Below are 23,579 nucleotides of genomic sequence, written 5' to 3'. Positions count from 1 at the left end.
CTGCCCCTGGCGTTGGCTGGTCTGGAATGGCTGGCCACCTCCATGGCTCTTTGTCTTGTGCAGTTACTTGGCTGAGTGCACGAACATTCAGGAAGTGCCTGTCCCTAGAACAGGGCTGTGGATCAGCTAGCTCTGTTTCTTTGGGCTGGGATTTCTGTATTTCCAGTAGATGCTTAATAGACGCCCTACTGTATGCCAGGCCCTGGATATGCCCCAGGTGACCAGATAGGTGAGGCCCCTGCCCTCCTGGAGCTGATGGCCTTGTGAGCTCGTCGTGCGTGATTCAGGCCCAGCTCGCTCAAAGGCCAGCTTCAGCACCGCCTCCTCCTCAAAGCCTTCCTGGTCCCTCCACCTGATCCCCCTCCTTCTCAACCTCTGCCAGGGTTTGTACTCATAGCATGAAGTGCCCCAGTCTTGCCTCAGTGATGGTTATGTGGATATAATCATTGAAAACACTGCACAGAGGGCCTCCTGGGTGAAGAGTGTAGGTTTATTCACCTGTGTCCAGTGGCAAGTACAGGACTTGGCTCTGAGTCCCAGCAGAGTATGGAACGTGTCACCTGTAGTGGCCAGCACAGTGTCTTGCTAATAGCTGGTACTTAGAAAAACTTTAACGGAATGAATTATCTGGCACGTAGATTATCCAAACCCTCCTCTTCCTGTTGTCCTTCCTGCTGTCACTGCATAAGGAGTTGGAAGCATGTCATCGTATCTGTGTCATTTGCCCTTTGTCCTAGGTCAGGACCTGAGAAAGTCTCATGAAGCTCTTACACATGGATGTCAATAACTTAATGGTTTCATTCTCCTAAATCATCCAGATGGTACCTGAGGAAAACGAGGCTGGCATGGGAACATTTTAATAACTCTTCCGTAAAATAAATAAAATCAAAATATATGTGCGTGCGCGTACACGTGTGTGCGTACACACACACACACACACACACGGGGCGGGGCAGCTACTCTTGAACAGAATGCTATATTGATTAGTTTTGAGCCAAAGTCTGCCTCTGAGAAAGTCTAGGTTTTTAAGAATGAGCCATCCCGCTGGAAACACATCATCTGTTTATGGAAGATTATGCCCTCTCCCCTTGCGAGGTCTGGGCCAAGGAAGGGCTGGGGCCACAGTCAGACGGATCTCCGCCGTCTAGCCCTGACGTCTGGAATGCGAGTGGGAAGCTGCTGTTGACTCCTGTGCATATAATCACAGGATTGGGAAGAATCAGCCCCTTTGCTTTTCAACTGCAGCACGTAATGGTCTCAGTGCCACAGAGGTAAATACAGCGAAGACAGGTGTCTGTTTAATCTTCTCAGAGATTAATTTTAATTTATTTTTAAGACTTCAAAAGGTTTAAGAAACTCACAAGCATAGTGAATGTTCTTCCTCCTTCCATTTCCTACAGGGAAGTGTTTTACTTCATTTCACTATGGGGCCTCTTCACTGCTCCTCCATTTGTAAAGTAACAGCTCATGTGGCTCCACAGATCTGCTGAGTGTTGGCTGTTACCCGAGTGTTTAAGTATCTCCCTCTTTCTCTAGACAAATTATCTTAGTGTTGCTTATACTTAGTTTTTGAAATCTAGTGAAAAGATTCCTTTGGATATATTTTCAAATAACATTTTGGTTATTTGAGGAAGACGTCTCCCCTTCACACATTTCATTAAACATTGTATTGTTTTGTTAATTGATGGTGGTGTGTGGTAACTTTGCTGAGGCTGAGGACAAAGACTCCACATGCTGGGTTGTTCCGGAGAATGACTGGGAATAAGGGGCTGTGGGCCACGTCTCCCAGTGAGCCATCCAGCTGTACTTCCCACAGCTACCAACCTTGCCCTTGGCATTCAACTTTCCAGAATGGTGCCGTGTGTCATAATACCAGACCAGGTCACATTTATACTGACTTAGACACACACATTCATGCACACACGCATACCTCATTGTAGTGCACTTTGATTTTTTCGCACCTCACAAATAACGCATTTTAACTAATTTAATGCAGTTTAACTAACTGAAGGTTTGGGGGAGCTCTGCATCAAGCAAGTCTGTTGGCACTAGTTTTTCAGTGACATTTGCTCACTTTGTGTCTGTGTCACATTTTGTGATCCTTGCCTTTTTTCAAACCCTCCATCAGGAAAAAGATTACACCTCGCCAAAGGCTCAGATGATGGGTACCATTATTTAGCAATGAAATATTTTTAATTAAGGTATGTACTTTTTTTAGACAATACTACTGGACGTTTACTACACCACAGTATAGTGGAAACATAACTTTTATTTATTTATTTTTTAATAATGATTTTTGTCCATTATAGCATTTACAGTGTTCTGTCAATTTTCTACTGTACAGCAAGGTGACCCAGTCACATATGCATGTATACATTCTTTTTCCTCACATTATCATGCTCCATCATAAGTGACTAGATATACCTCCCAGTGCTATACAGCAGGATCTCATTGCGAAACATAACTTTTGTATGCTCTGGGAAACCAAAAAAATTCGTGTGTGATGCGCTTTATGGCAGTGGTCTGGAACTAAACCCATGATATCCCTAAGGTATGCCTATATGTGTATTTATTTATTAAGTAGTGGTACTTATATTCATTGGGAGTGAGTCAAATCAACATATTTACCCAACAGGATTGGTTTTTAATTCCCTTTAAGTTCTTCTTTAAGCCATTCTTTCTTGGTTTTTGTCTATCAAGAAAATGCGTGAAGGAGTTCCCGTCATGGCGCAGTGGAAACGAATCCGACTAGGAACCATGAGATTGCGGGTTCAATCCCTGGCCTCTCTCAGTGGGTTAAGGATCCAGCATTGCTGTGAGCTGTGGTGTAGGTCGCAGACATGGCTCAGATCTGGCGTCGTATCTGTGGTGTAGGCCGGCAGCTATAGCTCCAATTAGATCCCTAGCCTGGGAACCTCCATATGCCATGGGTGTGGCCCTAAAAAAAAAGGAGAGAAAAGAATAATTTAACCATTCTGTCCTACAATGTCTGTCATATTTTAAGTGATGGTGTCATTTTGAGTCTGCACAGTAATGATGGGGTTGTTGACTTGGAATTTTTGGAGGGGGCAGTAATTCTGGAGAAAAATCATGTCTGGCAGGACTCAAGTTCCAAGACATCGATGAGTGAGGATAAGGGCATTTCCTCCCCACCCCCCAGGGCAGAGCTTTGTAGAGCTCCCAGCTGTCAACCACTGAACTTGGCTTTCAGTTGGGCAGTACTGATGCTTGTTGGCCTAGAGGGACCGACTGGGACCACGGGAGCTTCAGGGTCATCTGTCGCACTTGCTTCTCTCTCCCCACAGACTCGTTGTCCGTCTCCAGCAACGATGCCAGCCCACCTGCCTCCGTGGCCTCCCTCCAGCCCCACATGATGGGGGCGCAGAGCTCCCCGGGCCCCAAGCGCCCCGGCAACACCCTTCGCAAGTGGTTGACGAGCCCTGTGCGGCGGCTGAGCAGCGGCAAGGCCGATGGGCACGTGAAGAAGCTGGCGCACAAGCACAAGAAGAGCAGGGAGGTCCGCAAGAGCGCCGATGCCGGCTCACAGAAGGACTCGGACGACAGTGCAGCCACCCCACAGGACGAGACTGTGGAAGAGGTCAGGCCTCTGGCAGCCCCTCTCCAAGTTGTGGGAACAGCAGATACACGCATGGTTGTTTCCCCTAAGTTCCTGGAAAGGACCCGGTCAGAGCCCCGCTCAGTGCCCCTAGCAGCCCACTAGCATCTGAGACCCACGTGTAGCTTCTGATCAAGAAATCAGAGCCCCTCCGAAGGTGTGGGCGCTCCCTGCCTGTACCAGGAGGAAGCAAAGCCCTGCTGCCTCAGCCCCCCTCCACCTCCATCACAGACAAAGCCAGGGGTGCTACCGTGCCACAAAAGATTTAAGCAGTCCCTGATATTAGCACTCAACCATGGTGGCTGCATTTTGCAAGGAAAGCACCAATTTTATTTTTTTTATTTTTTTTGGCCATGGCATGCAGCAGCTTGATGTGGGATCTCAAGTCTTAGACCAGGGACTGAACCTGGGCAACAATGAAAGTGCTGAATACTAATCACTAGACCACCAGGGAACTCCCCAAAAGCATCAGTTTTAGACTTGGAAGTTCTGGAGGAATGTTTGCATCCTCCAGTTGTTTCCATCCCACCCCTGCCTCACATTTATAGTTATATCTTATCCTGAGTTAAAATACCCAGTTAATTGACTTTGTTAACCCAGTAGCAAACACTGGATCATGCCCATGTTATCAGAGATAAATGTATGTAGATCAGCAGGGAGTTATTTTTAATTTCCTTTTTTAGAGGGCAGTTCCTTCATGATTCCCAAGATGGGCCTTCAGCAAAATGTGGTGTCAGTGATGGGCCTTTAGAGTTTATAACTTGCCCTCCACCCTGTCTATTCCCTCACAGACTCAAAAAGAAAAAGGCAGAGAGAGGACAAGATTTGTATCATTTAACTTATTCTACAGATAGGGAGGTTCTGCTGCTTTTTTCCTGGGCATGGTTTTGCTGCAGGTTTTTACAGGAGTGTGTAATTTGTTTATATCCTTGTCTATCTCTTTGGTAGACTGTGGCCTTTTAGAAATAAAACTGAAATCTTTTTTTCTAAAAGTAAGAACAGAGGGCAATTAATGGATACCTAATTCAGATTCTTAAAATGCACCTTGAATTGTATTTTTCTTTATGCCCCTCATTATTTCAGTGAATTTTATTCGAGCAGAGTGCCAAAAGTAAAATGATAGGGGACCAGAGGAACTGAGGGGTTATGGCACAAATTTTTGAACTTCTTTAAAATTGGCTTCTTAAAGATGAGATGTGTTCAGAGCCCAGCAGTTAACATTGGCCCTTTAGAAGTCACCATCAGTGGTCCTTTCCTCATCCAAATTGACAAGCAGGGGAGTCAGGCTGCAGGAAGGAATGACAGCCCCCATCAGGGTTGGAAGGAGCCTGATTTCTGCTCTTAGTTTAGAAATCCTGGCCGTGCTTTTCCATTTAACCCCTGAGGGCTCAGTTTCTGTGACCTGAAATCACAGCCAGGGCCTGGTTCTAACAGGCAAATGTCGGTCTGATTTCAGAGAGGCCGGAATGAGGGCCTGAGCAGTGGCACGCTCTCCAAATCCTCGTCATCGGGCATGCAGAGCTGTGGAGAGGAAGAAGGGGAGGAGGGGGCGGATGCCGTGCCCCTGCCCCCACCCATGGCCATCCAGCAGCACAGCCTGCTGCAGCCGGACTCGCAGGATGACAAGGTGAGGGGGCCTTGTGGAACCTGCTGTACACCAGCCTCACTGCAGGACCTAGAGAGTAACCTCCGGGCTTTGAAAAGGTGCCTGGAAATGTGTCAATTTTTCCCAGCAGAATCCTGTCCGTTTTCACCCCAAAAGTATGGCTAACAAAGGCCATTTAAACTAAGCTATAGGAATATGCCGGAGTCTCGCACACATGTGCTCTTATAAACATGTTCAGTGCATTTCTTATGGATGCTTTTAGTCACAGCTACTTTTAAAGTCAGTTTAATTTTTCCCCCTGTACTGACCAGGGTCCCTGAAATGACAGAGCAGTCACACACTGCCTGCGTGATTACGTCCGAGATGCACACAAGCCCATCAGCTTCTCTCTGTTGGGTGTCTGTGCATTCAGGTATTGTTTTCAGATGAGACTGTATGGCTGTCCAGTTCCTTTTTCCAACATGGCAAACATTTGGATCAAACTGGAGTAGGAATAGTTGTCACAGTGCAGGAGTTTAGTCCAAAGCCGTGAATCTCCTCTTTGAATGTCTGAGGAGGGTTTATACTAAGGAAATCTTGGTGTTTGTTTCCTGGGGGTTTTTTTGAGTTGTTACAGAATCTAAAATTATTTTGTACATTCCATGCTATAACCCTAAAATATCAAGAAGGAAACCTGATAACTGTGGCTTGCACATCTTCTCGCATTCCAGCCCATCCTGCTTCTCCAAACTGGCAGGTGTTGAAAACCATGCTATGAAGTCATTACTGGTGATTTTTTTTCTTTTTTTTTTTTTGGCAGAAACTAAGTTTTCTGAATAAAACAGATGTTTCCATCAGTTTTTTCCCCTTCTTACCCTTTTACCTTCCCTGACTCCCTCCTCAGCGCTATAACAGGATCACTTCTTGGATGGCCCATGCATTATGACCTGGTGTCCGGCCCGGCCCACTGACTGACCTGCCATGAGGCCGAGGCACCTCACACATTAGTCTTCAGCTAAGGCCCCTTCTTTCTAGATCCCTGCCTCCTCCTCCGGGACCCTAATACACAGTAGGGTGCCATGGGACTTGGCAGCAGGAGGCAGCTTGGTTCAAGTCTGGAGTTTAGTGGGGGCATCTGAGGGCTCAGACCCCACTGCCCAGAGCAGAACCACCAGGAAGCAGAACTCTGACCGATCCTTGGTTGCTTTGTAGCTTTTTTTTTTTTTTTTCGGTCTTTTTGCCTTTTCTAGGATTGCTCCCACAGCATATGGAGATTCCCAGGTTAGTGGTTGAATCGGAGCCGTAGCCACCGGCCTACGCCAGAGCCACAGCAACTCGGGATCCAAGCTGCATCTGCAACCTACACCACAGATCACGGCAACGCCAGATCCTTAACCTACTGAGCAAGGCCAGGGATTCAACCTGCAACCTCATGGTTCCTAGTCGGATTCGTTAACCACTGCACCACAACGGGAACTCCGTTTTTAAAGCAGAAAACTGGTATCTGTTGATTTGGATGGTTAGCCAAAAGTGAGGTGCCAGGTCTGGTGGACTAGTGAATAAGAGGGTATTTTTCTCCATTTAAAGAGTGGATTTACTGTATTTCTCTGTTTGCTAAAATCATTTATTGGTTATTGTGTTACCTCATTGGGTATTATCCATAGAAATTCTTCTTTTACAAAAATCTATAGTGATGTTCCCAGAGAGTATATTATCTTGTGACTAATATTTTGTTTTGTTCTGTTTTCTCTTTCTGTAAACTTTCACTGCAGCATTATGTTGATTTGTGTTCTGTGTCTGTTCTGGCTCAGTTTCCTTACCTCTCCATTTGAATTTTTTTCCTTGTTTTTCTCACCTCATCTCACAGCTGTCATTAGACCAAGCCAACATTTGTTTTGCCAAGTGCATATCTGGATCCACATTGTAAAAGCCTCGTTGTAAACGCGTAAACCCGTATCTGTCTGCATCGTTAGGACAGCTAGCTGTGTGTCGCATGCGTCTCTGCTGTCCTTAATATGAAGCAAGGTTCATATTACACCCCTCTTCTAGTTTCCAGCAAATTGACGGGGCAAGTAATCTGCAAACACAGTGTGTTTGCTAATTACTGAAAGTTGAACTCAGTAGCCCCTTCCCCATACTCCTTACCTGTCCACCCTTGTACACCCTGACTCTAGCCGTAAATGGCATCTGATAGCTTGTGAGCCCACAGATCTCCTGTCCTCTGCACTAATCATTGGGGAAATGGATGGCACAGAAAATGGTGAGCTTGTCCCCCTCTTCCCTGTCTGGTCAGTGCTCCCGGTTCCTTTCCTTTCCTTGTTTCTTTCTTTTAACCCCATCCACACAGTAAAGCCATTTTTAGTCTCCTGTTTTGTTTCCTGATTATTTAAAGGGGTCACTCTTTGGCCCCTCAGCCTCTCATTCTTCTGTTGATCAGATTCTCTGTGTTCTCCTCCGTAGCCAGTAGCCTGGCCAGCAGTTGCAAAAGTTAGGATTTTCCCGCGCCCGTCCACCTCTTTGAAAAACATTCTGATGGTACATGGCTGCGGATTAAAAACAGACTTTGTCTGCTTTCCACATGTCTCCCAGACAGGTCTTATTCACTATTTCATGTCAGCATATTGTACATTTTAAAAGATGGCTTTAAATAAATGCAAACAAAGACAAACTTGTGGTCTTTTTGTCTGGAATTACTTTTAAAAGAGACAGAGCTTGCAGGAGAATTTTCTGTCCGGGCAGTGACTAACAGGGGGCACTCCCCTCCCCCCTCTTCTCTCAACTTCTCCCTAGGCCTCTTCACGGTTATTAGTCCGCCCCACCAGCTCCGAGACGCCCAGTGCAGCCGAGCTCGTCAGTGCCATCGAGGAACTCGTGAAGAGCAAGATGGTAAGGCTTCCCCGAGGCTTGGCCTGAGGCCGGGATGCTGCCGCTGCAGGTGGCATGCCCTCATCCCCATGTGGCTCTGGTCCCCATGATGGAGTTCGGCAGTCCCTTCTGACCAGCCACAAGTTTGGGGCTGTCCCCCACCACCTTCATTTTGAGTCATTGGTTGATTCAGTCACTGAACACACTTGCAGTTCATGACCAGGAAAGGAGGCAGGTGAAAATGAGCCAGGAAGGAGGTGCAGGGGCAGCTCCGGGAGGGTTCCAGGTGCCAGCCGCCATGTCCTCTCCCAGGGGAGTAGTGCTGGCTATGCCAACCTTTCTGGCATCTCACAGTGTATGATGGCATGTGCAGGACTCGGCCAACCAGGGACAACCCCCCAGTCTTGGTGTTCAGAGTTTTTATTTGGGTTTGACCACACACACAAGATGGCCTGCTTATTCGTGCAGCTCACCCTTGTTCTCTGCCCTTCCAGAGATCAAGGTAACATATGGCCCAGAGCCCCCACCAGAAGTCACACTGTTAGCGTCTTAGCCCAAGACCCCCAGGTAAACAGAAACTTCATCAGGCAGGACATTCCAAGGGCTTAGAGGGACCTCCCAGGTGCCAAGGTCGGTCCTTTCCTACACCCACATTGTCTGCAATGCTGACACCGTCTTAGCCAGTGTGGTCAGTTCCAGTCTTGTCTGAAGGTGTGCCCAGGCTCGGGGTCTCACAGATACCACTGGGAGTCTCTTTTGCTGTCTCTGAGGCTTTTCATGGGCATTTGCAGTGTATGAGAGAGTGAGATTCTCATTGTAACAGCTTTTTTTAGTGACCTCTCTATTGACACTTGGTTAACTTGGATTCATTTAACAAAAGCCCCAAATCAGAAGTTGATTCTTTGAAGTTACACAGGTATGCAGTGTTTCTAACTGATTCAGAGCAATAAATTTCTGTGTTTCTTTTGTTTTCCTATGAAATAGAAAAACTAGTGATGGTGACAACTTTTTCAACTCGTATATCCTCCTACCCACTGCATCTTCTAAAAGTCAACCCCTCCTAAAGTAAAAGCCTCTCTCCCATTCTGTTCTCCAGGGGTCACCACTGGTAACAGTTTGATGTTTCCCTCCAGGCATTTTCTTTGCATATACTCCCCGCAGCAGCCCTGTGAGGTAGGCACATGCTGTTGTACTTTCATTTTACAGATGAGTAAACTGAGGCACACAGAATGTTTAAGAATTTGACCAGCTAGTAAAAGCAGAGATAAAATTCTACTAAAATTTATTTAAATGAATTCCATAATAATGTATTGTTTTCAGTTTTCACTAGCATAAACATCCGTGTTCATTATGTGTGTATGATTCTATCTGTAGAGTAAATTTCCAGCACTGGAATTTCTAGATTGAAGGGTATAAAATGGCCCCTTTAATGACATGGGTTTGAATTTCTCAGGTCCACTTATTCACAGGTTGTCTCCAGTAGTAAACATGGTAGTACTACAATCTGCAGTCTAGTGCAACCACAGATAGCGAGGAACCATGTATCAGGGGTCAGTGACCCAAGCCCTGCATTATTCAGAGGTTAGCGCAACTTCTTTAAAGTCAGGAATTTATCTTCCAAAGCCAGTATTAACTGGATACCATATACGTAACTCCAGTTTCTTCTCCTGCCCCTAAGCAGCTTCTGATGAGGCTGGCTGAGTAGGTCAAAGGGGAATTATATCCACAATTAGATCCAGAGGTGTTGCCCTGAATCCCCCGCAGTGGGGTTCTGTCCTGTGGTCTGAGAAGGACATGGTGGGCTTTGCGGTTAGCACGACGTTGACAGGAAGGCCTCCAGAACCTGGTGGATAAATCACCTTGACTCCATTGGTCACCATTTGGGGATCATAGCATGAACTGAGCTAAACCATATCCTGGCTATCTCTTTGAGAGACAGGTTGGTTAATGTCCTAAAAAATGCTTAAATTATATCCAATGAGTTTTCAAGCATCCTTAAGCATATTAACAGCCATTTATACACATCAATTATATCATCATTACAATCACTTTTGTCTAACATTTGACATAGTTTTCCCAAGGGATGTTATAAGACAACACTTTGTCAACCTGCTGGTCATTATTCTGCTTCTGTTTGAATGGATCCCTCTGTAAGTGGGCCAAGGTTCATGTGTAATGAATTCAAATGGAGAGGCGTTCTATGGCTGGTCTCTTTTCGGCTCTTTACTGGCTTATTCCCCGCTTTGAGTTCTAGAGAATTAAACTTTATCTGCTGAAACTGAGTTATTTCTCCTCACTTACATCTCTTCTGAAGTGAACAGGCCTAAAGCTCCTGGCAGAGTGGAAAGGGCGTCAGATATTTTGGAATCAGATAGATGGGGGCTCACACTCTGCTGCTGATGGCTCCTGCCTCTCCGAGCCTGGCTTCCAGCTGCAAGGTGGGGTTATAGACGGGGTCTGTTTGTAAGACGCCAGCCAGGTTCCATCCACGGGCCTTCACTCGTGCCTTCCCTCCCCATTGCAGAACCGTATCATTGCCTTTCATGGTGGGTATTTATCTCTTCTTCATTCTCTATGGAACGATATCTAGATCCTGCGCTCTTTTCCTGGTTCAAGGGAAACCTAACTCTGCCTTGGTTTCCTGTCACTAATCCTCTCCAAGGACAACCACTGTACTCTGTGTGGATAGAACCTCTAGTCAAACGTTTTAGCGTCCTGCTCCCCTTGACTCTGGGTTCCTCCCACAGGGCTCACCATGTGCTGTGGGTCCTCAGTCTGTTTTCCTGCTGGCGACCTCAAGCTGTTGTGCCTTCAAACATGGGGTCTGTAGTAGGCTAAATTGCGGCCCAGCAGAAGCAGTGTGCGCCCTGGGCCGGGGTGGGGGGCAGCAGGGGAGAGTGAGTTCTTCTGTCATGCAGCCTGTGTTCAGGGAGCTGAAGCTCCTTACCCTGAAACCAAGGGTTCCATCCAAAAAGGATCAGCTGCCCTGTGCCCGTGTCCCTGGATTGCAAGGCTCCTTCTCCCCACATTCCTGGTCAGTGTTGAAAGATGCCAGCTACCTGAGCACCGGCCTCAAGCAGTAACAGCAACAGCCACGGTAAATGAATCTGACTCTGGGGTTTTCTTCTCTTCTCTGATCTGAATGTAAAGGGAGATACAAGAAAGAAGGACCATGAATAAACATCTCACTCAAGATATTGGAAGAACAACAATTTTTTTTAAAAGCAGAAAGAATAAGAGATTAAAGCAGAAGTTAATGAGTTGGAAAACAGAAAAATAGTAGAATAATAAATAAAACCAAAAGTTTGTTCTTTCGAAATTTATAGACATCAGATAACTTCCTAAAGAAAACAGAAAGCACAAAATAAGAAATTATAAGGGAAAGAGAAAAATAAATTCACAGAATAAGAAATTATAAGGGAAAGAAACAAAGGGAATTCAGACAATCATGATGCATTATTTTGTTCATCTCTTTGTAAGTTTGAAAACCTGGATGAAATGGGCAGCTTCTTAAGAAACTATAATTTACCAAAACGGACCTCAGAAGAGATAGGCCTGAACAGATATTCTGTCTTCATTTAAGAAACAAGGAAAGTGGACAAGAACCTACCCACAAAAACCCAAAGAACCCCGAGGGTTTCACCGACAGTTCATCCAAATCCCAGAGATGCTGGTTCTGGGGCAGCTTCATGCCTCTTCACTCAGGGTTTGTGGAAAAGGTGGCTGGGCAGGTGGGAGTGGATGGCACAGGTGCGACTGTGGCCTGCAGGGGCCTCCCAGGCGTCAGCGAAGTCCAGTGCCCGCCCCCCATGAGGGACCATCTGGAGCCTTTCTTTTCTCTTTTTTTCTCACTGTTCCAGTGACTGTAATTAAATCTCACAAGCTTCATCTGTTTCCTTGCACATCTGGGCAGGAGGCAGCTCTGATGCTTCCTCTCCTCATCCTCCAGACTTCAGCCTCCTGCCTAAGGCCTCCAAGACCTACATGCATGAACCAGGCTGTGCTGCTACCAGGAAGAGTGTGCTTCCACTAGAGGCCAAGAGCCATCGACTTGAAAACAGGAATGCCATCTTCCCATCCAGCCCTGGGCCTTAACTGACTGGCATAAGTGAGAGCAGCAGTTGGTGTGTTTCCACAGCTCCATGGCTTGAGTAAACAAGATAGTATGAACAGACTTTGTCCTCAAAGCCATGCTTAGTGATGATTTCAGCTTCAGCCTGTTATTCTTAAGGGGGACGGACATAGGACAAGTGTTAGAGGTTTTCATGTGATAGGAAATATTAAGTGTTCTTTTAGTTTGTGTGGAGTTTTTTTGTTTGAAAATAAGTCACATTTTCCCAGTTCAGTCGCTAATATACCTCTTGATCATCTTTATATGTCCAGCTGGGGTGCTTTGGAAAATTTCAAACTGTTACCTATTTGCAAATGATGTGACCAATGAGATTAATATCCAAAATAGACAATATTTAGTCTGTAGTTCAATATTTGTCTTACAGCTCAATATCAAAAAAACAAACACTCCAAGGAAAAAAGTGGGCATAAGAACTAAATGGACATTTCTCCATAGAAGACATACAGATGACCAACAGGCACATGAAAAGATACTTGACATCACTAATTATTAGAGAAATGCAAGTCGAAATGGCAATGAGGTATCATCTCACACTGGTCAGAATGGCCATCATCAAAAAGTCTACAAATAAATGCTGGAAAGAGTGTGGAGAAAGCGGGACCTTCCTACACTGCTGGTGGGATAGTAAATTGGTATATTCTCTGTGGGGGAGAGTATGGAGGTTCCTTTAAAAACTGAAAATAGTTACCACATGATCCAGCAATCTTGCTGGGTGTATATCTGGAAAAGAAGAAAATTCTAATTCAGAAAGATGCATGCACCCCAGGGTTCACAGCAGCACTATTCACAATAGCCAAGACATGGAAGCACCTTAAAATATCCATCAACAGATGAATGGATAAAGAAGATGTGGTGCACATATACAATGGAATACGACTCAGCCATAGAAAAAGAGTGAAATAATGCCATTTGCCACAACATGGATGGACATAGAAATGATCATACTAAGTGAAATAAGTCAGAAAAAGACAAATACCATTCCACTTATATGTGGAATAATAGATAAACAAGGACCTACTGTATAGTACGGGGAACTATATTCAATATCTTGTAATAACCTATACTGGTAAAGAATCTGAAAAGGAATGTGTGTGTGTGTGTGTGTAATTGAATTGCCTTGCTGTACACCTGAAACTAACACAGCATTGTAAATCAACTAAAAAAAAACAAACTATACTTATACCCCCAGGAGCTTTATGAATCCAGAAAGAAAATTAGTAAAATATTACCAATTATAAATTAATTAGAAAATTAATAAAATATTACCAATTAGACAGTAATTACTTGCTATTCATTGTCACACCGACCCAGAGAGAAAAGTCATCAATATTCTCACTGTGGCTCAATGAGATCCACAGTGTCTTTGTCAGCACCAGGATGCAGGTTCAGTCCCCAGCCTGGCACAGTGGATTAAAGGATCTGGCATTCCCACAGCTGTGGCATATGTTACAACTGTGGCTCAGATCTGATCCCTGGCCAGGGGACTCCATATGCTGCAGAGTGGCCAAAAATGAAAAAAAAAAAAGTTCAGCTCACAGATTTATCGATCAAAAAAGCTTTGTTGGAGGTTCTACAGGGAATCCAGCAATGAAAATTATCACCTGCAGAAACCAGTGGGGCTAGTGCTTTGGGTAAGTAACTGAGGCAAGCAGGGTAGCCACTTCCTATGGAAGAAGAAAGTTTCGAGGGTCACAGACCTCGAGGTTGATTTTAGCTGGGTGATTTGTGTGCACTGAAGTATACGTCAGCGCTTCATGGGTAATCAAGAAACACATCAAGTTTGTTAAAATACGGGTTACTGATGCTACATAGTTCACAGACAAGGACTTTAGGCGGTGAGTTGGGGTTCACAGACCTGATTGAAGCGACTCCACATGCTTCTGAAATGGTCACGCTTTCACGTGGCAGGAATATAATTGGAAAGAAAACAGCTAGATTTGAAATGGGTGCAGCACTGGGATATAAACCAGTTGTTTCTAATTATTCAGTAACCAGGAACAGAACATATTAACGTATATAAATTCACTGTCCTCTTCATTCTAACTTCCCTCTTCTGTGCAGCTCCTCTTACTCAATGTTTAAATTAATGCTGCGGGGTGGAGGTGGGGGGATTGTTAAATACTGTGTGATTTCACAAAGGCAGATTCTCTAGTGTTACCATCAGGCTTTCTGTATTTTCTGCCTCATGAGATTTTCTTGTCCTGATTTCAGTCTCACAGGCTGTGTAGGCAGGAGGTGTGACCAATGCTCTGGTTTCTTCCAGGCCCTGGAGGATCGTCCCAGCTCCCTCCTCGTGGACCAGGGAGACAGCAGCAGCCCCTCCTTCAACCCTTCAGACAACTCCCTCCTCTCATCCTCCTCGCCCATTGATGAGATGGAAGAAAGGAAATCCAGCTCTTTAAAGAGACGGCAGTAAGGCAGAAACGTTCTCATTGTCATTGTTTGGTGGCTTCCCTCCCAGCTTTGTCATCTTCAGGGCTGTGACTGGGATTTCTCTCGAGTCAAGGCCAGGATGAGACCCGGGGTCTCCACTGAGCAGCTGCACCCATGTTTGCAAAGTACTCAGAACCTCGGGGGGGCACAGTGAGCCAGAACACGGCTTTTATTGATGCATTTGTGGATTATACCTCATTTGTAAATAAGAATATACAAGAATATCTCCTGTCACTTTAGTGAGAAACTGCTATACTTTCTATTTATATACATGGTTGTGAAGAAAAAGAAGGCAACTGTAAAATTAAATACAGTCCCCAAAACTTGAATATTTTTTAAACATACCTTAATGGTAGTTTTTCAGTTTCAATTTAAAAAGCCCTGGAAAATATTACAGAAGTTTTAAAATTGCATTTGGAGAAGAGGAAGAACTTACCAGCAGCATGAGTACAGAGATGTGGTTTATTGAGTGATATATCCAGACAGCTAGAGTGATGCGGGACAGTAGGAGGGGCCTGGTCAGTGTTGGTTGAATGAATGAACAAACAGACCAAGACATGAACCTATTTCAGGCTAATTGAAGTTGTTTGCTGCAACTAATCAAGTAGTTGTCTCCTATTGAAGCAGCCTTAAACAGTTACCAAACTTTCAAAAAGAAATACTTCCAACTGATGTGATCAGACAGAGCCAAGGCTTTAAACACCTGAGTTAAATCATTTTGTATGTCCAGGGAAGCATTAAAACAGAAGCCAAAAACTTGCCTCCTTTAATGTCACGCCTTTACAACATGGCCGTGTCTAAACTTCTCTTGGTCATTGTACATATGGTAAGTTCAATGGTGTGAGTTCACCCCAAATTCGAGATGTCTTGTGACCCCCATGGCTCCCATGGTCACCGCATGAACCTGTAAGTGATCAGAGACATAAAAGAATCGAATACTCAAGAGTTCCCTTGTGGCTCAGCAGGTTAAGAACCTGGCATAGTGTCCGTGAGGATGTGGGTTGAATCCCTGACCTCACTCAGTGGGTTAGGGATCTAGCATTGCCATGAGCTGTGGTGTAGGTCGCAGATGAGGTTCGGATCCCATGTTGCTGTGGCTGTGGTGTAGGCTGGCAGCTGTAGCTCTGATTCAACCCCTAGCCTGGGAACTTCCATATGCCATAAAATGCAAAATAATAATAATAATAATAATCTTCATGGGGACCCCATTCCTGTGGGCTGTGGCTTCCTTGATACAACGATCCATTTGGACTTTCACAGAAGTCCAAAATGCTCTAATAAAAAAAAAAAAAAACTATTTAAAAAATAAAAATAAAAAGAATTGGAGGAGTTCCCGTCGTGGCGCAGTGGTTAACGAATCCGACTTAGGAACCATGAGGTTGCGGGTTCGGTCCCTGCCCTCGCTCAGTGGGTTAACGATCCGGCGTTGCCGTGAGCTGTGGTGTAGGTTGCAGACGCGGCTCGGATCCCGCGTTGCTGTGGCTCTGGCGTAGGCCGGTGGCTACAGTTCCGATTCGACCCCTAGCCTGGGAACCTCCATATGCCACGGGAGCAGCCCAAGAAATAGCAACAACAACAACAAAAGACAAAAAAAAAAAAAAGAATTGGAGACCCAGTTGTACAAGTTTGCTAGGTTACTTCACTGTCCCCTAACCTGACAAAAACAACGTGCAAAAGAATTCATTTAGGAAATTCCTTAGTGTGGATCGTAAACACTCTTTTCTCTCGCTTTTTTCAGCTACGTCTTGCAAGAATTAGTGGAGACAGAGCGTGACTACGTGCGGGACCTCGGTTGTGTGGTTGAGGTGTGTGTTTTCAGAGATGAAATAACCCACACCAGCCCTCAGAGTTGTCAGAGGTGTATTTTACTGGACAGTTGAATGCCGATATCTCCTCAAAAGCTTTAAAAACATTTTTGACCAAAACAAAACACAAATAACAACGACCAACAAAATATTTCTGAAAAATGAAATGTAGCCAATTGTCTACATCTGTATTTACTTTTCAAGGCTTCTTTTTTGCATGGTGCATCTTGACGTACTCTCTTCTTTCATAATTAAGTTTGTGAATATTATTTCCAGCCATCGAATTTAGTATATGCAAATCTTGCCTTTAATTATTTGATAAGAGTGAGTATCACCATGGAAACAGGGACATCATTGGCTGAAAAGGCAGGGTGGCCAGCTGTGGACTCAGTTACCTCCTGAATCCACCTGGTTCAAAGCTTGGTCTGTGGCTACTACCCTGGGCGATTGGCTTGTAGTTTTCACAGAATAAGTGTGTCACCACTTTCATTGACCAGAAGTTGCCACACACTTTGTACCCATAGCAAAATAGCCACCTTTCATACTAAATCAAGGGCCATCTCTAGGCTTATCCCTGCCATTAGGATCATTATAGTAATGCACTTAACTCAGCAAAAAGCTATTTTTATCATATGAAACTTGATCACTTACACTTTGTTTCACTTTATATTTTACAAATATGTATGGGACAGCTTTTTGGGGTGCATGTTCCATTAGAAGTGATGGCTATTATAGTTAACTGTATAACATGAAAGATTAAATATTCCTGTTTTGTCTGTCATCATTACTAACAGTAACTTGAAAGCCTCAGAGGCTCTTGTACAGGCTGAATCCCATTTAAGTTATATAGAAGTTTTAAACCACATTTTAGCAGCATAGTTAATCAGCTGCTGTTAAGAATCAACTTTTGGGAGTTCTCATCGTGGCTCAGTGGAAATGAATCTGACTAGCATCCATGAGGACACAGGTTTGGTCCCCAGCCTCGCTCAGTGGGTTAAGGATCTGGCGTTGTTGTGAGCTGTGGTGTAGTTCACAGACACAGCTTGGATCCCGAGTTGCTATGGCTATGGCGTAGGCCAACAGCTGCAGCTCCACCGATTCGACCCCTAGCCCTGGAACCTTCATTTGCTGTAGGTAAGGCCCTAAAAAAAAAAAGAATCAACTTGTGAAAAATATACTGCTAATCCTTATTTAGCAAATTATATAAATAATTCAAAAAGAAAAGAAAATCTGTTTATATAAGATCAATACTGAGAACAGAGGAAAATGCTCTGGCCAAATATTTAATATTTACAAGCTGAGAAGATGATTTGTTTTATGAAACCATTTGCATTTATTTAAACTTTCCAGTCCCTTAGAGGAGTCTTGATCTGTGAAGGCGAAACAGTTTAGGGAGAGAAAAATCATGGCAGTGGATGTAACTACATTTCAAGGGGCAGTTAAGGACACATTTCACACAGGGTTTTTGTTCTTGCATAAAGAATTGGTTTTCAAGACAGCGCCTATGTCTGTGTTATCCTTTATGGCTGTGAGTCCATAAGCCATTACTTAATTCAGACCTGTTCAATGTTTAATTTCAGGGCTACATGGCACTCATGAAAGAAGATGGTGTTCCTGATGACATGAAAGGGAAAGATAAGATCGTGTTTGGCAACATCCATCAGATTTATGACTGGCACAGAGAGTACGTAAAATCCATAGCATGCTTGGTGCTGTGTCCTGCATCCCATCAGGCGAATGATAAAGGATGATTGTTGATCCACGTCATTTCATGACTGCGTAGCCTCATGGAGGTAGCTGGTGTGAAGGAACTGCTGCTGTACTGAGGACTTCAGGCTGCATATCATGGCCCAAACAAGTCTCTTACCTTCTTCCCACTGGTCCACCCAGGGGCCCGTGTAGGGGTGGCAGGGAGCATGGGCTCCCAGCCTGACTCCTGGCTTCTTGACCTGGCCCCGACCCTGGGGCATTGCCTTCCTCTTCCTCTTTGCCTCCATCCTTCATCTGCACAGCCTGGGTCATGGTGTTACCCACCTCATGGGATTTTTGTGACAAGTTAATACATATAAAGCTCTTAGAACAATGTCGGCAGAGTTAGCCTGATTAGAATCACAGCCACTTCTTTAATAAATACCAATTACTATTAGAGTTGTTTCAAGTCAGTGCTAATGGGGAAAGTAGGCATGATTGCCCATGGAAATCAGATTTGGTCCCAGTACCTTGCCACTCCTGTCCTAATCTTTGGCAAAACCAATTTTAAAAAGGGGCATTTGGTGCTATTATCTAGTCATCTGCTCTCCAGGCTGGTCTTTCAGGGAAGGGCCAACCGAGCAGTGCTCCTGGGATGGCCAGATAGAGAAACGGCCCCAGAGATAAGGCATCTGACTAGGTGTGTGCAGAACTAGGGGGCATTGAATCCCCAAATGTAAGACAGTTCAACACAGCACTCAGTGGTCTGCTAGTCTGCAGGGCAGTAAAATGCCAGATACAAATATCAGCATATGTAAGTGATAATACAGGTGAACATGCATCTTAATAACAGCTACGGCCCAGAAGTCAAGAGCAAATTGTCCACAGCTCTTTTGTTTCTCTTGTTATACCTAACTTCGATCTTAATGGGACCTAATATTTGTAACCTAGAAGTTGATTTTAGCAATATTTGAGAAAACTTTATTACCTGGCAGAGGTAAATGTTCAGCATTTTCTCTCTGTTATGACCCAATTCAAGCCTCTTAAAAATGACCATGGAAAGAATATGAAATTCACAGGTACGTTAACCAAGTTTTTAGAGAGAAAAATGATGAATTGCTTTAAAACGTTTATTTTTTTTTACCCTGTATTCAGCTGAGATATTATTGTTTGTGTCATTTTTAAAAAGTGAGACCAAAATGTTGATTATCCAAAGGAAGGGAAGTTTGCCAATCAAGGGGTGTCTCACTCTGCATTGCCTTTTAAAACTGTGACTCTTTTTCTCTCCTAACAAAATGTTTTCAATGTGCATATACTTGACATTGCCCAATTGCTCGTGTCAAAACAGACTATTTTTAAAATATAAACCTCAGCCTTCTAATTAGAAGGCCAAGTTGGAAATGGTTCTGATATTTCTCCTCTCATTTCAGCTTTTTTTTAGGAGAGCTGGAGAAGTGCCTTGAAGATCCGGAAAAACTAGGATCCCTTTTTGTTAAACATGTAAGTACAATAGCATTATTTATAATCTGTTCTATATTGTCATATTTAGTAAATTGGTTTGTCAGATTAAAGAAGGACTTGCTTATAGTTTACAGAAGTGCTTATATTAAGACAGTGTCAGTGAGTTGGAATTCACATCCCCCTGTTCCTCTTACGTGTCAGTGATCTGCTTTCCTGGTCACCTGGCCCCAGTTGGCTCTTTAGCTCATGAATAGTACAGGATGGTCAGAAGGGGACCAGAATCAGACCAGAAGCAGGAATATTTGGGGATGTCTGTGGGCAAAGAAGCATCTGGTGCAGATGATGATGTACCTAGAAGTACAGTGGGTTTAATGTAGTAGCCAAATATATGTTTATATATAAAATAAGCATATAGTGGTCAAGTGTGTTGGGGATTTTTTTAGGAAAAATTAATTGTATTTTAAGCAAATCCGTGATCAAAGCTTTTCTATTTTTGCAAATCTCCTTAATGTCTGGCTTAATAGAAGATGGATGCATTTTTATATCTATTTTTGTATTGAACTCTCTGTGATACGTTTTTTGTTTTTTGTTTTTTTGTTTTAGTTAAAATTTGTGGAAAAAAAAAAATCCATCCTCACACAGATATTTGGTTGGAAAGGGATGAGTATTTTAATAGCCTTTTCAGGCAATTTTAGATAATTTTGTTAGGTACTACACCAAAACTCAACAAATGATCATTTCTTAAAAATTAGTTACAACGTGAATCTGAAAACACATTAGTGAACTTCTCTCTCACTCTTGCACTAAAAGCCATTGAACTGTCTCGCCTTAAAGGCTCTTTCACCCTGGCACCCGCTCGTGGCTTCCTGCATTAGTCTGCTGGAAAATACTGGTTCACTGATTCAGAAAGATCTGCCAGGTGTTAAAACACTTCAATAAACAGTATCAAAAAATCAGATGTGTTTACATCACTTAGCATCTCTTCAGAAAAGTCTTTAGGGAGTTGCCGTTGTGGCACAGCAGTAACAAATCTGACCAGCGTCCATGAGGACGCAGGTTCGATCCCTGGCCTTGCTCAGTGGATTAAGGATTTGGCATTGCTGTGAACTGGGGTGTAGGTTATAGAGGCAACTCAGATCCCATGTTGCTGTGGCTATTGTGAAGACCGGCAGCTGCAGCTCTGATTCGACCCTTAGCCAGGGAACTTCCATATGCTGTGAGTGTGGCCCTAAAGAGCAAAAGGAAGAGTCTTTTGTATTGTCACATTCGAGAGGACAGATCCAAGTTTTCCAAAATTGTCCATTTTTGCTTGAAAGCTCGAATTTTCATTATGAAGAGACATTGCCAGTTGTTTGCCTTGAAACGAGAGGCTTCTTTTGTTTGTGTTCAGGAAAATGTCTGCCAGATACCCACATGCAAATAATTATAGCTTGTGAACATCATTCTTTCAAGTAAAAGAGGCAGTCGGTTCAGCTCGTGGCTCAGCCACACTAGTGCTTTGCCCCAGCCACTCTTATATGCGGCAGCAGCATCATGAAGATGTCCATTTTGTCACATTTGAACTTTTTAAAAAGGATGTCTGCTCCGTGGTTGAGTTTTGATAAAATGAAGAATGAATTTTTATTACTTCAAGGCCATTCTTAGGTGAAACTGGCATGTGTGGTGGTGAAGGACACTTGCCAGGATGTCAGCCAGCAGTTTCTCCCACCTCCAGTTTTTCACGTCAGTGCGAATGGTAGCTCAACAAAATGGACAGCTGGCAGCTTAGTGTCATTTTGACCCCAGGGGTGGGCCCCACACTTTGAAGATCACCACGAGAAGGGATGGCTCACTGTCTTCATTTCTCTGCTTTCAGTATTTGAGACTAAAGAGCTTTTTCTAACCTACTGAAAAGAGCCAGGCTTCCTGGGACCATTGGCAGGGCTTGAAGCAGGGGAGTGAGTCTTAGTCTCATGTTAAGAGCTGTGTCCTTTCACTGTCTTGGCATTTGCCCACCATGGTGTAGGGGGCGCTTTACCTGAGGGAATGATAACAAAGGACTGGCACGAAGCAAAATGTTTACCTACCTCAGGAATCAGGAATGTGCTCCCAGGAGCCTAAACCACACAATTTTATTTTGAGAAAAGTTCCTTTATGAATGAGCTGACATGTGCATGTGCTCATGTTCTAACCCATCTGTCTGCCTTTTGTTCCAGGAGAGAAGGTTGCACATGTACATAGTTTATTGTCAAAATAAACCAAAGTCTGAGCACATTGTCTCAGAATACATTGATACCTTTTTTGAGGTAAGACCTACGTGAGAAACAAAGTATTTCCCCATCTTTCATTACAGTTGATTTTCAAAAATTGAAATAGCATTTGTTTCCCAGGAGATTTAAGCAATCCTCAGGAAATTAGCTTCTATAAGTATATTTATTTTCTATAAACCAGAGGAATGAATGTGGATTCAAGCTATGATCAGATCCCTTAGCAAAATGAGCACTACGGTCACGGTTAAAGTAAGGGGTTTTTTAAATCAATTCGTACTTAAGCCCATTGCACATTCAGAGTAATTCATGGCTAAACTTTTAGACTAGAAACAAAATATTTTTATGAATAAAAGAAAGCAATTGAAAGGCTTTCTTTTTTTAGCAAACATGAAAATGCTTATTTATTTTGACTTCTGAACAGCAGCTCGCAAAGTTTCGGGTGTCAAGACTTGAACCCTCTGGGTGATGGCGCAGCCTGGCTGGTTGTGTGCAGTGTGGCCTCTTTTCTCCTCACTTCTGCTGTGGTGTAGTTAGCATTTCTGACAGTTTCAGGGACTGAACAATTGCCCTTCAAAAGACAACACATAAGATCCTGTTTTCTCCCCTTGAAACCGCAGGACTTAAAGCAGCGCCTCGGCCACAGGCTGCAACTCACAGATTTGCTGATCAAACCAGTTCAGAGAATCATGAAATACCAGTTGCTGCTGAAGGTGGGGCTGGCCGGGTGCACAGCTGGCCGCAGGAATGGCATTTGGTGGGAGGCTGGTACTCACGTGGGCACAGAAGGGTTCAGCAGGTGACAGGAGCCTTTTCTGTAAAAAAACATGAGTCAGTGTTGTTATTTCTGATTTTTAAATATTTTGGAGAACATTTTTCAAAATTTAATAAGATTCCTTACACTGTTTTATCACTTTTTCCTTTACATCAGGTTCTGAAGCAAAATGTCAGTGAAAGTGGGCTTTTTTCCCACCATAGATCTTTGAATACTAATGTGCTTTCTTGGGCTCTGTCCACCTTACATATTTTTCTAGTCTTTCTGGAGATTCAGATTGAATTAGATGTTTAATCGCTGCCCGTTCCTCTCTTTTGGCTCAGCAGTAGCCTGTGATTGATTCAAATTCATAAGCACAACTGAAGGTAGAGTCACAGCGTTCTCCATGAGAAAAGTGACTGGTAGATGTATTTTGTTCCTTCATGTGTAAAACTTAGAACCTGGATGTAAAGAGAGATGAGAGAATATCTCGGAGTGAAATAGGCACAACGACCTGCACTGATAGATTTGGTCTTTCTTCATGTTGCTAGGAAGAAAAAAATGAGGAAATAGGATTCCAGCACTTAGCCAGGGCCTGGCATGTCATGTGTGATCAAAAAGGTTATTGCTGGGGAGTTTCTGTCATGGAGCATCAGAGTAGTATCCATGAGGATGCAGGTTCAATCCCTGACCTCACTCAGCCAGTTGGGGATCGGCCTTGCCATTAGCTGCCGTGTAGGTTGCAGATGCAGCTTGGATCCCAAGTTGCTGTGGCTGTGGCTGGTGGCTACAACTCTAATTCGACCTCTAGCCTCCATATGCCGCAGGTACAGCCCTAAAAAGCAAAAAAAAAAAAAAGAAAGAAAAAAGGAAAAAAAATGTTACTGCTGGAGTTCCCTGGTGGCTTAGCAGGTTAAGGTTAAGTATCCGGCATTGTCTCTTCTGTGGGTTTGGTCCCTGCTGTGGTGTAAGTTCAATCCCTGACCTGGGAAC

At 43.9% G+C, this 23,579-nt stretch overlaps 1 protein-coding gene across 7 annotated transcripts in view; it reads left to right on the top strand.

The window, feature by feature from the left end:
* Positions 1-23,579, top strand: part of TRIO (trio Rho guanine nucleotide exchange factor) — a 229,759-nt gene that overhangs the window by 183,200 nt on the left and 22,980 nt on the right. For 4 of the 7 annotated variants that reach the window (XM_047768051.1, XM_047768025.1, XM_047768069.1 and 1 more), the window contains 9 exons: positions 3,306-3,598; positions 5,073-5,243; positions 7,992-8,087; positions 14,462-14,610; positions 16,370-16,436; positions 18,017-18,120; positions 19,556-19,625; positions 21,782-21,871; positions 22,453-22,545. In XM_047768051.1, the coding sequence (XP_047624007.1) occupies positions 3,306-3,598; positions 5,073-5,243; positions 7,992-8,087; positions 14,462-14,610; positions 16,370-16,436; positions 18,017-18,120; positions 19,556-19,625; positions 21,782-21,871; positions 22,453-22,545 (1,133 nt within the window). Of the gene's footprint in view, positions 1-3,305; positions 3,599-5,072; positions 5,244-6,973; positions 7,958-7,991; positions 8,088-14,461; positions 14,611-16,369; positions 16,437-18,016; positions 18,121-19,555; positions 19,626-21,781; positions 21,872-22,452; positions 22,546-23,579 lie in introns of those variants that run through there. The other 3 variants (XM_047768042.1, XM_047768034.1, XM_047768086.1) reach the window with 3 other exon arrangements.

This window comes from Phacochoerus africanus, chromosome 1 (assembly GCF_016906955.1).
Source record: "Phacochoerus africanus isolate WHEZ1 chromosome 1, ROS_Pafr_v1, whole genome shotgun sequence".
NCBI lineage: Eukaryota > Metazoa > Chordata > Mammalia > Artiodactyla > Suidae > Phacochoerus > Phacochoerus africanus.
This window is presented reverse-complemented; position numbering and strand designations above follow the sequence as displayed.